The 14,556-nt window shown below is 36.9% G+C and overlaps 4 protein-coding genes across 4 annotated transcripts; 2 read left to right on the top strand and 2 right to left on the bottom strand.

Moving 5' to 3' along the window:
* Positions 1–3,564, bottom strand: tmem179bb (transmembrane protein 179Bb). Its single transcript, XM_052588493.1, has 5 exons — positions 2,782–3,564; positions 1,981–2,177; positions 1,718–1,855; positions 1,218–1,296; positions 1–886 (listed from the first exon to the last, which is right to left on the bottom strand). Exons 1-5 carry the CDS (start codon positions 2,884–2,886, stop codon positions 731–733), a joined length of 675 nt encoding a protein of 224 aa, XP_052444453.1. The 5' UTR covers positions 2,887–3,564; the 3' UTR covers positions 1–730.
* A 75-nt stretch (positions 3,565–3,639) lies between these two features.
* sumf2 (sulfatase modifying factor 2) lies at positions 3,640–7,124 on the top strand. The gene is made up of 9 exons (XM_052588492.1): positions 3,640–3,864; positions 4,217–4,364; positions 4,464–4,578; positions 4,765–4,809; positions 4,999–5,149; positions 5,265–5,320; positions 5,441–5,525; positions 6,530–6,671; positions 6,864–7,124. Exons 1-9 carry the CDS (start codon positions 3,804–3,806, stop codon positions 6,952–6,954), a joined length of 894 nt encoding a protein of 297 aa, XP_052444452.1. The 5' UTR covers positions 3,640–3,803; the 3' UTR covers positions 6,955–7,124.
* LOC127986228 (phosphorylase b kinase gamma catalytic chain, skeletal muscle/heart isoform-like) lies at positions 6,704–9,166 on the bottom strand. The gene is made up of 3 exons (XM_052588494.1): positions 9,019–9,166; positions 7,510–7,638; positions 6,704–7,421 (listed from the first exon to the last, which is right to left on the bottom strand). Exons 1-3 carry the CDS (start codon positions 9,064–9,066, stop codon positions 7,194–7,196), a joined length of 405 nt encoding a protein of 134 aa, XP_052444454.1. The 5' UTR covers positions 9,067–9,166; the 3' UTR covers positions 6,704–7,193.
* On the top strand, positions 9,135–13,665 carry LOC127986225 (BICD family-like cargo adapter 2). The gene is made up of 6 exons (XM_052588491.1): positions 9,135–9,524; positions 10,969–11,091; positions 11,247–11,405; positions 11,878–11,948; positions 12,064–12,184; positions 13,097–13,665. The coding sequence occupies exons 1-6, from the start codon at positions 9,135–9,137 to the stop codon at positions 13,394–13,396; spliced, it is 1,164 nt and encodes a 387-aa protein (XP_052444451.1). The 3' UTR covers positions 13,397–13,665.
* The last annotated feature ends 891 nt before the right edge of the window (positions 13,666–14,556 follow it).

Genomic DNA, 14,556 nt, shown 5'->3' with positions numbered 1-14,556 from the left:
TTTGTACCATCAGTTATTAGCATATTTTTAATTTAATCCTTTGACAATCCACAGCACACATGTAAATAATTAATATTAATAAGTACACAAGCTCAAAATTTCACAATTTTGAATAACAATAACATAAATATGGACACAAAATGCAAATCCTCTTCACATCTTCACATTAAGCTCTTATTTTAAGATGTTTAGGGTAAAATGTAACCAGCCAGAAAATTACGGTTACTGCTTAAAGAGTCAGTATATATATATTAGTTTACATCACCAAAATACTATAATTAGGAAATAATATATAATTATTTTAATATATATATATATTTTATGTCCATTTATTTATTTTCTAAATATCCTCATATTAAGCAGGATAACCCCCTTTAGGGTGATAGAATAACCCTCCTCTCTGTATTGGGGTCCTGATTCATTTATTTTCCAATGATGGTTTTTGACTGTATATTAGACAGTATGATTCATATTTTTCTAATATCCGTCATGTCCAAAGACATGGTCTTGGAAGTCTCTGGACATATACTGTATTTAAACGTTGTGTATATAATTATAGCTATCAGACATCAAAGAATTGTTTTTGTGTATAACTAAATAAAAATTATAATGTTGCAACGAACATATTATTAGGTATTATTTTATAACCACTTGTAGTCCCATCTATGTGTATATAATAAACTCTACATGATATGTAGTGATAAGCTCATGCAATAGTGGCCTTGGTGATTTATCTCTGGCGGGACGGGCGATGGAGGAAGGGCTCTGTCTCAGCACGGCTCCATTCATCATCACCCCAAACCTTCAACCTTGAGCTCTGGCGCCTCTGTATGACTACCACAGCTGTTATTAACACCCAGAAGAAGAAGCTTACCCACATAGACCTCTGTGGACGAGAGAAACAGAAAGGTTGAATGCTCAAGAAACACAAGATTTATTTCTACTGTATTTATGAATACAAATAAAATCATGCATGAAGAAATTCTAAGATGCACTAGGCATGTATTCTGACACCTTTTGGTGTGGAGACAGCATCTTGTGAAATCTTTCAGTTAAAGAGGTCATTGAAATTATAAAAAAAATATTTGGCAACAGAAAGTATTTGTTAATGTGGGTTAGCAAGATAAGTTATTTTTAATGGGTCATGTGTTCTCAACATAGCAACCATTGTGAGAGGGTGATGCCCTTATGAAGAATAACCAAACCATAGTACTAACCTCAGTACTGTACAGTCCAGTGTAGAACTGATTTCCAGTGTATGGATGGGCCCAGGTTTTATTCTCTGCATCTTCACAACTAAAACAAAAACATTGGTTGTTTTGTGATTGAGAAAAAAGGTGGGAGGAAAAATATTTCAGTGCTTTTTCCATTATGTCGCAAATCTTTTGCTCTAACCCGAGAAAGTTTGCATTTGGTTGCAAAACATTTACACATTTTCTGAATTTTTTCACCCCTCCAAGAAACTTTACGTTCTCTTACGAAGCTTCTGTGGTCCCATGAGAAACTGTGCATTTGTCAAATAAGCATAAAACATCACTATTACTCTTTAAGGGTCCTACTTTAATTTTGTAAGCACAGCAGCTGGGAACTATGAGACACTCTTTTGATTCTGTAATAATCTCTCATATTCTATAATTCTAGGGTACATGGTTCTCAAAATGTGCACCAAAATCCCAGATGCAGAATGCCATTCAAAAGAGAAAGCAGATGACTTTACCTGGTAATAGAGGGAGTGTTGTGAAGGACAGAGAAACACAGGCTGTCCCGACCGATCTTGAGAATACATCCTGTTACTAAGAGAAAAAACAGCAGAAGACCACAGACTCCCAGAGATGTGTTGAGAGAAACAGTCCCCCTGCATATACAAGACAAAAACAAAATTGTTAATGCGACGTCCCATCTGCATGAATAAAAGAAAGTGGAATGTGAAACTTCTAAAAGAAATATGGAGCGTGTCAACAGAAAAGACAATACATTCACCTTCTCACATCCTCATCTACACAGCTGGCATAGATCCAGTAAAGAATGAGGGAAAAGCAGTAAATAGCCATGCACACAGCGATTGCTGACACAAAATAGCAGACGGAAGTAGAACTGGAGCCTTCTATGGTCAGAGCCTGGCCAGATGCATTATACTGAACACTTCCATAGAGGATGCATCGCCCATCAAAGTGGCCCTAAAAACAAAATAAACAAAAGTCATCCATATTTGCATATGACAAATGTAAAGAAAAACAACAGCAAAGGACATTTAGGGGTCATTTTCTTACTCTTTCACAAACTATGTGGATGATTTGTATTTCTCTGTGACACACACATATAGAAGGAAAGTGCTGTGCTAAAAGCTTTTGTCCCTGTATCATATGACTCTAATGAGCCATAATATGGGACGAGAGGCCGGCTGATCACATGGTGATTCAATTTGAAAGCTGTGGAAGGTAACATAACATATTCTATATATTGTTGCACAAATGAATAACAACAAATGTAGCCTATCACTGAAAGTTCATCTTCCCCAAAAAAGTAAGAAAATAATCTTGACAATTTCAATAATCATACTACCATGCTGTGTGATCACACAATAATAACATTGAACTGAAAGGTGTATAACAAAATAATCTCTCAAATGTACCATAAATATTCTTGCAAACTTATATCATATCACATTACTCTCAAAACATGATTATGCTTTTAGTTTTCTTTATAATAAATCATTTTACACTTTCAGTGCTCACAAAATAGCAATGATCAGACATTGTGGAGATGATTTATTAGTGTTACCTGAGTGAGTGTCATCCATGCGGCAGCTATCACCCCACAAATGAAACAACCAGCGTAAAGGACAAGCTCCAGAACTAGCAGCCATGGTAGTCCCATCATGAACATGCTCTCACAGTCACTGTCTCAGAGTCAAGCAGCCGAATACCTCATTCATGTGCTCTGCGAACAGCTCTAAAGCACGTCCTGTCCTCACAACAATGTTGCTTTTCAGAATAATTTTTGACAATTGGGCCAGAGAATTTCACTGCATTGCTATTAGGTGTAATAAAAGACTGCATTCAGGTCAAGGCAGGAAAACATTTCAGACGGTCTAGCTGAAATCATCATTTACTGAAAAACACAGATCAGTTGTTGATATGATAGGAAAGCATAAAACAGGTATAAAGTTTATCTCAGACATTGTCAACAGTTGTACCATAGATAAAAAAGATTTTAAAAAAAGCCTTAAACAATACAGAAACAAATCAAACCACTTTTTTTCTTAAACTGAGGTCCTAATGCATGAAAGTGAAGTTGTCTCTCCATGTCTATGACCATCTATCATTACACTAATTATAGTAATGGAAAATGTGCGTTTATCAGAGTAAAAATAGAGTTACTTAGGCTACTAATAGCATGGTAGCCTACTTCTTTTTCATGCAAGTCATTGAGGACTCTTTGGCTACCCAAACTCTACAAAATATCTTCCTTTCTGTTCAGCAGTAGAAATAAATTAATACAGTTATCGAACAACTTCAGAGTAAGTAAATGAGTAAATAGTGACTGGACGTGTTGTTTTTTTTAAAGGGGTGAACTATGCTGTTAATTCGTCTTCCAAACCAATAGATGGCAATAAACATTTTTCAACGAGCTTCGTCGACGCGCAGAGCGACACTGAATGACTGAACTTTGCAGTGTTACTGTTATTGTAGACAGTCTTCTTGTTTTTAGATGAAGCTGAATGAGCTTATAGTGTTTCTAGTTTGATAAATCAGCCCCTGACGGAAAGAACCTGTACACCACATCTTTTTATATTTATCATCATGATCTCTTGGGAAACCTCACACCTCGTATTATTGTGCATCATGTCTTCTTGTACAGCAGGTAGGAAGTCACAAAAAAAATCTGTATACTTTTACTTAGTTTTAAAAATATAATATTTACACAATTCCCGCCAGTATGTCATAGTCACTAAAGTTATTGTTGCGATGTTAACGTCTCATAACATGTTATTACCCACCACTGTCATGTCCGTTCAAATTTTGAAAATGCCACTATTAGCTGCTATTAAAATATATTAAGAGTAGTTTTAATAAAATGCAACTTTTGAGACATAAAGGTTGAAGAAACTCAAACGGGATATTTTTGTGAAAACTGTGAAAATGTTTGTAAGGCCCTGAAACAACCATTTGCTTTAAGTAGACACTTTAAGACAAATAACAATTTGTTTTGGCAGTTGATGAGATGATGGTGTATATTCCTGGTGGAAAAATGATGATGGGAACCAGTGCTGCTGATGGGAGAGATGGGGAATCACCAACACGCGCTGTGACTCTCCAGCCGTTTAAGATAGACAAGTATCCTGTCACTAACTCTGACTTTAGGTACTTGCCGTTGCAGATACTGCCTCAAAACCTATTTTGTCCTCCAACTGCTTGTATTTCTTCTTACTGGCCTGATAAAACTGCTTCAATTCATTCCAGGGAATTTGTCAGACAGCAGAAATATAAAACAGAAGCTGAAAAGTTCGGTTGGAGTTTTGTGTTCCAGGATTTTGTGTCAGATGAACTGAAAAGTAAGGTCACTCAGAAAATTGAGGTATGAATCCAAAGCAAGAGCATAAACTAGCAAACTGGTCAGTTTGAACTTAAATTGAATGTATATTACTTGTGTCTATTTTTCAAAGTGTTAAAGGGGTAATTTACATTAATCTAAACACTGTCTTTTATTCTAGATTCTCTTTTAAACCCTTCTCTTGAAAATCTCCCATTTCTTCTTTCCTAGTCGGCTCCTTGGTGGTTACCAGTGGAGAAAGTGTTCTGGAGACAGGTGACATAGTTAACACTTTATGTATGATTAATTCTAGAAGTGTAAATGACTTTAATCAGTGGTCAACCAGTATTGTGTGTGTGTGTGTGTGTGTGTGTGTATATATATATATATATATATATATATATATATTATTTCTTTCTTTTTTACTGTATCAATGTCTGGGGTCTCTGTTTTTGATGTGTGCAGCCGGCAGGACCAGGATCTGGCATCAAGGACAGACTGGAGTCCCCTGTGGTGCAGGTCAGCTGGAACGATGCCCAAACCTTCTGCCAGTGGAAGAAGAAAAGGCTGCCATCTGAGGAAGAGTGGGAAATGGCTGCACGTGGAGGTTTAGAAGGCACGCTCTTTTGTCCTTATGCCTCCCAGCACTTAAAAACTGCTGTCTTACTCTTGTCATGCAGTATTGTCCACCTGTTTTACTTTATTTTATGTAGTCATCATTTGAATTACAGACAGGACCTACCCATGGGGAAACAAGTTCTTGCTGAACCGGACTAACCTGTGGCAGGTCAGTTGAGGCACATTCTTCTCCATAGCAGGTGGGAAAATGTTTATTTAATTCCTTCAGGACAGTTATCAGGTTTTTTTTGCTGCAGGTAATTGTGAAGTCTTTGTTTTTTGTACAAAGGGCCCATTTCCAGATAGGGACGCCGCAGAAGATGGTTATCATGGTGTAGCTCCTGTGACTGCCTATCCTCCGCAGAATAACTATGGTAATGTTGTTTATACAGTATGGTATCACACACTGTACTGATGGTGTGTCACATTTTATCAACAACATAATTCATAGACAGAGAGACGAAGCTTCCTAGAAAATCTACATTCGAAAGTTTGGGGTCAGTAAGATTTTTTATTTTTTTTGTTTAATCTCTTATGCTCACTGAGGCTGCATTTATTTGATCATAAGTACAGTACAATAGTAATATTGTAAAATATTATTACTATTTTCAAATGTTATTTCCGTGATGGCAAATCTGAATTTTAAAGGGATAGTTCACCTAAAAATGAAAATTATGTCATTAATAACTCACCCTCATGTTTTAACTCAGAGGGAGTGTCAGCCACATTAAAAAAAGTTAACAGCTTAAGTCATTTGTGGATTAATGCTTATTGGAGACGCGAAGCGTTTCAAACGATTCAGTTCGATTTGGTGAACTGGTTCAAGAAGATCCGGTTACATTGAATGATTCGTTCGCGAACCGGATATCACAAACTGCTTTGTTTTGAACTCTCTCTCACAACATACACAGAAGAGAAGACAATGCTGAATTAAGTCATAGTTTTTTGCTATTTTTGGACCAAAATGTATTTTCGATGCTTCATAAAATTCTAACTGACCCTCTGATGTCACATGGACTACTTTGAAGATTTTTTTCTTACCTTTCTGGACTGAGCTTTCAGACAAATCTAAAATATCTTAAACTGTGCTCCGAAGATGAACGGAGGTTTGGAACGACATGAGGGTGAGTTATTAATTACATAATTAAAATTTTTGGCTAAACTATCCCTTTTCATTACTCGTCGTTACTCAAGTCTTTAGCATCACATGATCCTTCAGAAATCATTCTAATATATTCATTTGCTGCTCAAGAAGCATTATTATTAAAGTTGAGAACACTTTTTATGATTTATGATTTTATGATTAATTGAAAGACCAGCAGTGTAACTCTTTCACTATTGTTCTGAATTTAGAGAATAATATCCCACCTTGTTCCAGGACTGTATGACATGCTGGGTAATGTCTGGGAGTGGACCTCCTCACGATTTCCTGGTGCTCAGACCATGTATGTCCTGCGCGGAGCATCCTGGATCGACACAGCCGATGGCTCTGCCAATCACAGAGCTCGTGTCACCACTAGGTCAGTCATCTACATTCATGTTATTCAAAGTCAACTTTTATAAGGCTTTTATTATTCATTAGACAGTGGCCTCTTGTAACATTTCCAGGCAGCTGACCCCAAACTTGTCTGGATTATCCAAAAGCTATTGTCCAAAACAGTTTATGAGAACATGATAAATAAGAACTTGTGTTTTTGTGTTCTCACATGCAGGATGGGAAACACACCAGATTCGGCCTCTGATAACCTGGGCTTCCGCTGTGCTATGAGCTCAAATGCAAAACAGAAAAGAACTGAGCTGTAAGAGCCGAATGTTCAAGACTAGCTGATGTCAGTGGTGCATTATTGGAGGGATTCTACATTTCTCCTGTGGAGACACAAACTTCTGAATTTCAGTGTTATATCTGTTTTTTTGTTTGTTTAGCTTTTTTACACAAAATACTGTGAAATTAAAATCAAAACAACCTATCTTAATTTTTTTTTACTTTCTTTGTGGTCATTAAAATCATTTAGATATAAAATTTAAGTGACACATCCATCTCCTCAATGGAGAGCAGAATGACTTTGAGTGTTCTCAAATAAAGTTGCTCTGTTCTGAGTTTGCCCTTCCTTCAGCCAAGGGCTGTAGATCTTGAAGGCACATGCGTCGATCATCTTGCGTAGAGGTTTGATGGCATATGGGTCACTGCCGATCACTTCCTCTGTGACAGGTTTTGCATGACGATAGCTGCAGTAGATACACATGGTGGCAAGTATGGCCATACAAATAACCTGCAGGATATTGATGATGTTTGGTGAAACTCAAAACCTAAAAAGCTATGCCTTCTTAAAGAAGTCATCTAGAACATCTGCTATTTACCTTGAACTTCCTGTGATGGCTGAAATGATGTGCCTCTGCAACCACGTACTGCTGGAAGAACGGGTGATTGAGGGCTTCTGTGGCTGTACAATGATTTTTTGGTTCCACAACTAATAACCTGGTAATGTACTGGAAAGAAAACAAGGAAAGGCATTTTCTCATAAAATTTTGCATAACTACTTTTTGAAACTATTGGTCGGGAAGACAAACAAGACCACAACTGACACACACCAAGTCTTTAAAAGTGTCTAACTGTTGAAAACAGTGCTGCCAGTACAATCTTTTTTTTGGAAACTGATGAATTTAACAAAATTTCATACAATTCATTAAAGTAGATGGTCATTTATGATCATGGTAGTGTGCCGTGACCTATCTTTAGACCCATCAACACTCGGGATGCCCCACTTTAAAAACTAAAGAATAATAAGCAACACCAGTTAGTCTGGTGATGTAAAATTACAGACTGACAATTGTAACTGCTTCTGTTCAAAATATAAGTGTAAAAAGAAGAAATTTGGAGGGATTTTGTGCACGTTTGTATTGAGAGTTTAGACTGTGGCAGAAACTTGGCATCTTGGCAATGAGCCATATAGTGGGCTCTTAGAATAGCCAGTGTCTTATCTGTATGCTACGGAGTGTCAACCAACCGATAATCTCCACAGGGAATGTCTAGAAATCTGAATAGAATGAACTGAATAGAAAGCAAACTTGTAAACAAAACAACAGTTAGCTGTGGAAATGGGCTACCAGGGAAATGAGGATAAAACTAATTTTTGACATTTTCTGAGCTAAATTTGAATGGTTTGCCTGTGCAAAAAAAAAAAAAAAATGCTGCCACAATTAAATAGTTTTGAGGGTGATCGTTCAAAGTTTGTCATGGGTTTCTCAAGTCTATGTGACCACTAACAATAGTGATGCACAGACATGAGAGCTGTGTGCCATCTGATTTGTTGTTGCAAAAACACAAGTTTTGTAATTGAAAAAGAAATTACATTTCTTAAAATAGATTATATTTACCTATGGAAAAAGAAAAGAATACACTCACATAAATTCAGGACTTATAATATCATATCAAAAAGCACAAGTGGTCCTTTTCTAAACATTCTGACAAACTATTCAAAAGAACCAATTTGCAGAAAATATGAGTCTGATCTCTCTAATTAATTTGAGTAAGGGTGAGGGCAAAGCCAAAGGAACAGCTTGTTCTCATGTGTTTACTTTAAGTACATCTGATCATGTTAGCAGAATTTAATTTAGCAAAGCCTTTATATATTATGCATGCAATTTCTGTCTCTAGCTTCCACTTCTCTCACACGGAGGCTTGATTATAGCCTAAGTGTTGCGTTCAGAACTTAACATAATTATTAAAGGGCGTTATCCTTATTACACAGACGTGCTTGAACACGCACGGCCATCTCGTCAATGTTTATATTAATCTACGTACAAAAGCCTCAGTCACACGGGTAGAACCTTCTGTGATGTCAAACCCCTTGAGGGCTGTTGACGCACCTGACATTTCTGAGCGTCAAAAGCCTGGAAAAACCGGTTTGAAGACATTCTCTTATCTGAGTTTCAGTCTTCGCTCTCCTGATAAAAGCATGCATTTCATCTCTGGCCGCTCTTAGATGATAATGGAGACTTACAGGAGTGATTCACCAGTAACTTTGCACACTTTTAGGCACCTCATGGAATCGCCACTGACCACTGAGGAAGCCCACAGACGATTAACCGACGATGAGGATTCGATTTCAAGTCAAGACACTGACAGACAGTCTAACAGCTCTCCGCTGTGCACGCTGGATGACTCACGAGAGCAGCTGGTAGTGGATGACAGCAGCGGCCGTGCAGTTGTGTCCGGTCAAACGGAGGACTCGCGCTTTATGACTGTGGTTGAACAATCTGACCCCAACGCGCCCCCGAAGCCCCCTCGCTCATGTTTAGATGAAGCTCTACCGGATCTGCTCCGGAGTGGAAGCCCACTTCGCAGGCGAGTGTCCAGTCCGGTGTCTGTCACGGTGAGTCATGCTTGTGATGAGTAGGCCTACACTGATTCAAATCAGAAGACGCATTTGAACAAAGGGTGGAAAAAATAAACACAGGGGACATTAGCTGTATACTGGTGATTTTTCAATTAGGCACACCTTTCTGTCCCTATTAGCCTATTTTAAGGGAAAATATTTGTAGTTTTTATATTACAAAATTACAAACAAACATTACAAAACATTAGAAATGTGTTGTTGTTGCTAAATTCTCAGCGTTTTAAAAGGTTTAATTTGACAGAATTTGACTCAGACTAAGAAATGCAAAAAGTGTTTAAAATTTCTTATTCTCGATTCAAAAGTTTTTAATTGCTTTAATTTAATTTATATTTATTTATTTATTAATTTCTATTTCGAAGTATTAAAAATACAAAAGGAAAAAACATAATAAATATACAAATGAGTAACAAAAAAACAACAACAAAAAACTTCAAGAATTTTAATGACATAAATTTTTATTTTTTATTTTCATCATTTCGAAATATCACATTTGACAAAGCTGACTTTTTTTAACAGCATGCCTATTTACAATTAACGCACTCATTTTTTTTTTTTACATTGTTTATTCATTATTGAAATTTCCTGTAATTCATATTGTTTCATGATGAGTAATCACTAGTAATCACTTCAAACTAGCTGTCACTACCTTTATGTCAATCATTTGTAATCCTTATTTTTATTTGATTATGATGTTAATATTAAGTGACTGATGATCAAATCTCTGACAAGGCAGCACAGAAACTGTTTGAACAGAATTGTTTTTTTTTTTTTTTTTTTTTTAAATGTCATTATTGAAGAACCAACCAACCAAACAAACAATCGGATCAATAAAAGGACCAGATGGCCAAACAAATGTTTATTTGCTTTTTCCCCTTTCAGCCAAATTCTTTTTAAAGTAATATGACTCTTCGGTGCTAATAATGAACATTGCAAGTTTTTATGTTTTATTTATGTGCAAATCCACATCCATGACGTTGACAACCAGTCAGTGGAATGTGGGTTTTACTGGCTGAATTGATGTTTTCTTAATGATGCCTGTTTGATTAACTGAAACAACGCAGACATTTTTGACATACATTACTCAGATATTTGAAACATGTAGTCTGAACATTTTCAGCAGATTTAAGGAACCAAATCACTTCACACTAAGAAGTAAATGTCATCTCAGATATGGTTCTGAACGTTCCCTTTTGGTTTCTCCGGAATGGCCAGATTCCACCTGTCTCAGTTCTTAGAGAATCCAGAATTGCAAGATTGTAAAAGGCACGAGACATTCTTTGTTTATGTTTGCAGATATGTCAGTCTGATATCCTTCTGAGCGGATCTACACATGCACCACAAGTGCAGCTATATGAATCCTACAGTATGTCAGTAGAAGCTTGTATGCTGTGCTCATGTAACACTCTCTCTATGGTGGCAGCTGAAGCATGTGAAAAGGGAAGTGGAATTATCTCGGCAGCGCAGTCTAAGGCTCAAGGCTCAGGTGGATAGACTGCAGCAGCAGCATGATAGCGGACCCGGCTGGAGTGAAAACAGACACCGGGTGAGTCTCAACTTTGTCACGTTAATGTTCTTTAACCTACAACACCCTCTTATAAGAGATTGCAGTTTATAACAGAGTGGACTGTGATTTAATTTATGCAATCAGGGCTTGTCCTAGTTTTTAACCCATCTTTATTGTTTCTGTGGTGTTTCTAGGTGGCAGAGGAGATTCAGTCTGTTGTAAAGCTGCTACTCCCTCTGACAGATTTAGAGTCAGCAGAAATAGACCAACCATCACAAACCAATCCTTTAGACTTGGCACTACTTCAACTGCAGAAAGTGGCCCGGACACTCGCCATTGACCACACCTCTCAGGTGAGCTTTAGCCACACCCATCAGCTCATATAGGACACGCCTCCTTTTTGAATATGCACATACCTCAATTTTATTCTTAGGCCTTGCGTAACCATTGCATGCTCTTATTATTGTTTGAACAATAGTAGAAATATTTTACGTGCCAACATTATGCTTATTTACAAGTTCATTACTTCTTTTTGAGGTCTGCTAGAATATACTTTCTAAACACCCAGTTTGCTGTTATTGGTCAGCTGGCCTAGTCTGTTGTTTATCGGTCAAACATTTATTTAATGGTAGAACGTCTAACAATGTGTTTCAGGACTTTTTTCTTCTTTTTCACTGGTGACATTTACTCCCTTTGGCAAGGACTTTGCACTTTGTAACTTTACTGATAATTTACATGCCAAACAACTGTATTACACATTAAAGGAAAGGTATAATAAAAAAGCTTAATAGGTGTCCTTTAAAACAAATCTACTGCCATTGACAGGGAAAGAAGTCTGGGGAAGATGTTGACATTTTACAGCAAGCTCTACGGGACAGAGATGAAGCCATAGCAAAGTGGGTTCAGTTGATCTCTAACACTAATGATTTTTAGTTATGAAATAAGACTGTTATCGGAAAACAGACTTTTGGTTTTTGGTGTATGAAAAGTATTTTTTTTTTTTTATTGCAGGAAACAAGCAATGGAGACTGAGCTACTAAGAAGCAAGAATGAACTAATGACACTGAACAACCAACTTCTGGAAGCAGTTCAGAGTCGACTAGAACTGTCCATAGAGCTGGAGGCCTGGAAAGTATGTTTAATTGCACATTTGATTATCAATAAAAATGCTAAAAAGTTTGCTACTTTTGCATTTGAATACTTGTTTTAAAAAAATAAGGAAACAAAAAGGGAAAAATGTATATAATAAGCGAGTAGCCAACAACATGAATCCAGTTTCCAAATAGTGTTTTTAGCTTATCCTGAATCACTACGTTACACCTATAATAAATGTTTATATTGAGACTATTTTAGACGGATTCGGGTACGTACCACTGGGGAGTAGCCCAGCACCAGTGTGATTCATCATAGACATAAACAGAGAGAAGTAACCCCAATGTTCTTTTACAAAATGCATGCAGTTCTGTTTAGAGCGCCAAAAGTTGCAGGCTGCAGCTTTAAATTGATTTTAAAGAGATAGTTCACCTAAAAATTAAAATTACTCAATTATATAATTACTCAGACAAATACAATAGGAATTATATATATATATATATTTACTGGCTCTTCTAAGCTTTGTAATGGCAGTAAATGAGGTTTAAGATTTTTAAGTCCAATAAAGTGCTTCCATCCATCATAAAAAAAGTACTCCATACGGCTCTGGGGGATTAATAAAGACCTCCTGAAGAGAACCAATCTGTTTTTGTAAGAAAAATATCTATATTTACAACTTTATAAACCTAAATATAGTTTTCACTAACTGCCATCTGCGCATTCACGAGAGAGTGGCGTTCCAGCAGACGACGTATGCAAAGAATAAGCTCTGGTGAGACATCTGCTAGGGCTGCATCTCCGCAGGACTACTGAACCCTGTATTGCCATCTGGACTCTGTCTGGTTTTCCAGCAAACTCTTAAGAACACTCATGGATGTGATTTGGCCATGTTGGTTTTCCACATGGATAAAAGCAGTTGTGCAGTCAGTGAACTGTGTCATGTCTCTTACAGGATGACGTACAGACCATTCTTCATCACCAGCTCCTTAAACAGCAGCAGGAGGAACAGGCTCAGAAGAAGTCTAGAGGGTTCGGTGTTCTGCGGCGCTCAAATAAGCCCCTTCCTCCCAAACCTGACTACTCCACCACAATGCTCACCTCTGTCCCAACCCCGCAGTCTCCATCACCTGCAGGAACACAGAAATGGAAAGACAAGTTCAGACGAGGAAGAACTGGCACACAAGGACCTGTCGAGTCTCTGCCACAAAGGAGCGATAAAGAGGGCAATTTTCAAACGGTTTCTTTGGACTGATGCTGCCAATCACTTTGATTGTTCAGCAATTTTGATCATATTGCCTCACCTCATTTTGTACAGCAATCCTAAGGATGTAAATAATATTGTGAATAATGTTTTGTCACATTTGAACTATGTTATGGATGTGCGTTACAATGTAGAGAATATATTAATGTGACTGCTGTGCTGAGAATCAAGGTATCAGGGTTTTGTTGACCTGCAGTCATGAACTTCCTAGTAATATGTTAAGAAAAGGGAATAAAGGTGACAGAAACAACAATATACAATTTAAAGCTAATTTATAGCTTTTTTTATAGCCCGCCCTTTTTTTTTTTTTTTTTTTTTTTTTTTTAATATAATCCACATTGGGTTTTAATATTCTGAAGGGTCATCTGCACTACCGTTCAAAAGTTTGGGGTCAGTAAAATATTTAAAATACACTAAAAACACTAATACTGTGAAATATTACAATAAAAAAAAAGTGTATGCATTTTAAAATTGTATTTCTTCCTGTGATGGCAAAGCAAAATTTTCTGTGTCACATGATCCAGTTGTGTTGCTTAATATTTTTGTGGAAACTGCACGCATACTTTTTTCAGGATTCTTTCATGAATATAAATGAATGAATATATATTAAAACCGTTGTTATCGTTATCTTTAGGTTATATCCCAAAACTATTCAAGCTGGCGGTTATTAAGCCTCTTATTAAGAAACCACAACTAGATCCTAGTTAACTGGCAAATTATACACCCATTTATGTCTAAACTTTTTGAAAAAGTTGTGTCTGCTCAATCGTGCTCCTTCCTGCAAAAAATGATCTGTATAAAGAATTTCAATCAGGTTTCAGGCCCCACCATAGCACAGAAACTGCCCTTGTTAAAATTACAAATGACCTGCTTCTTGCGTCAGATCAAGGCTGCATCTCATTTCTAGTCTTACTTGATCTTAGTGCTGCGTTCGACACCATAGATCATGACATACTCATAGATCGATTACAAAACTATACAGGTATTCAAGGGCAGGCTCTAAGATGGTTTACCATTTTCAGTTTCAGATGAAACTTCTAAATTTTCTAAGCTAACAAAATTCAATTAAATTAGGATAAGACAGAGATATTACTTATTGGACCAAAAAACAGTACACAGGTGGTTGTCCTGCTTCTTCAATAAACAAGCTA

Source organism: Carassius gibelio, chromosome B21 (genome assembly GCF_023724105.1).
Source record: "Carassius gibelio isolate Cgi1373 ecotype wild population from Czech Republic chromosome B21, carGib1.2-hapl.c, whole genome shotgun sequence".
NCBI classification, from domain to species: domain Eukaryota; kingdom Metazoa; phylum Chordata; class Actinopteri; order Cypriniformes; family Cyprinidae; genus Carassius; species Carassius gibelio.
The sequence above is the reverse complement of the archived record's forward strand: the minus strand, read 5'-3'. Positions and strand labels throughout refer to the sequence as shown.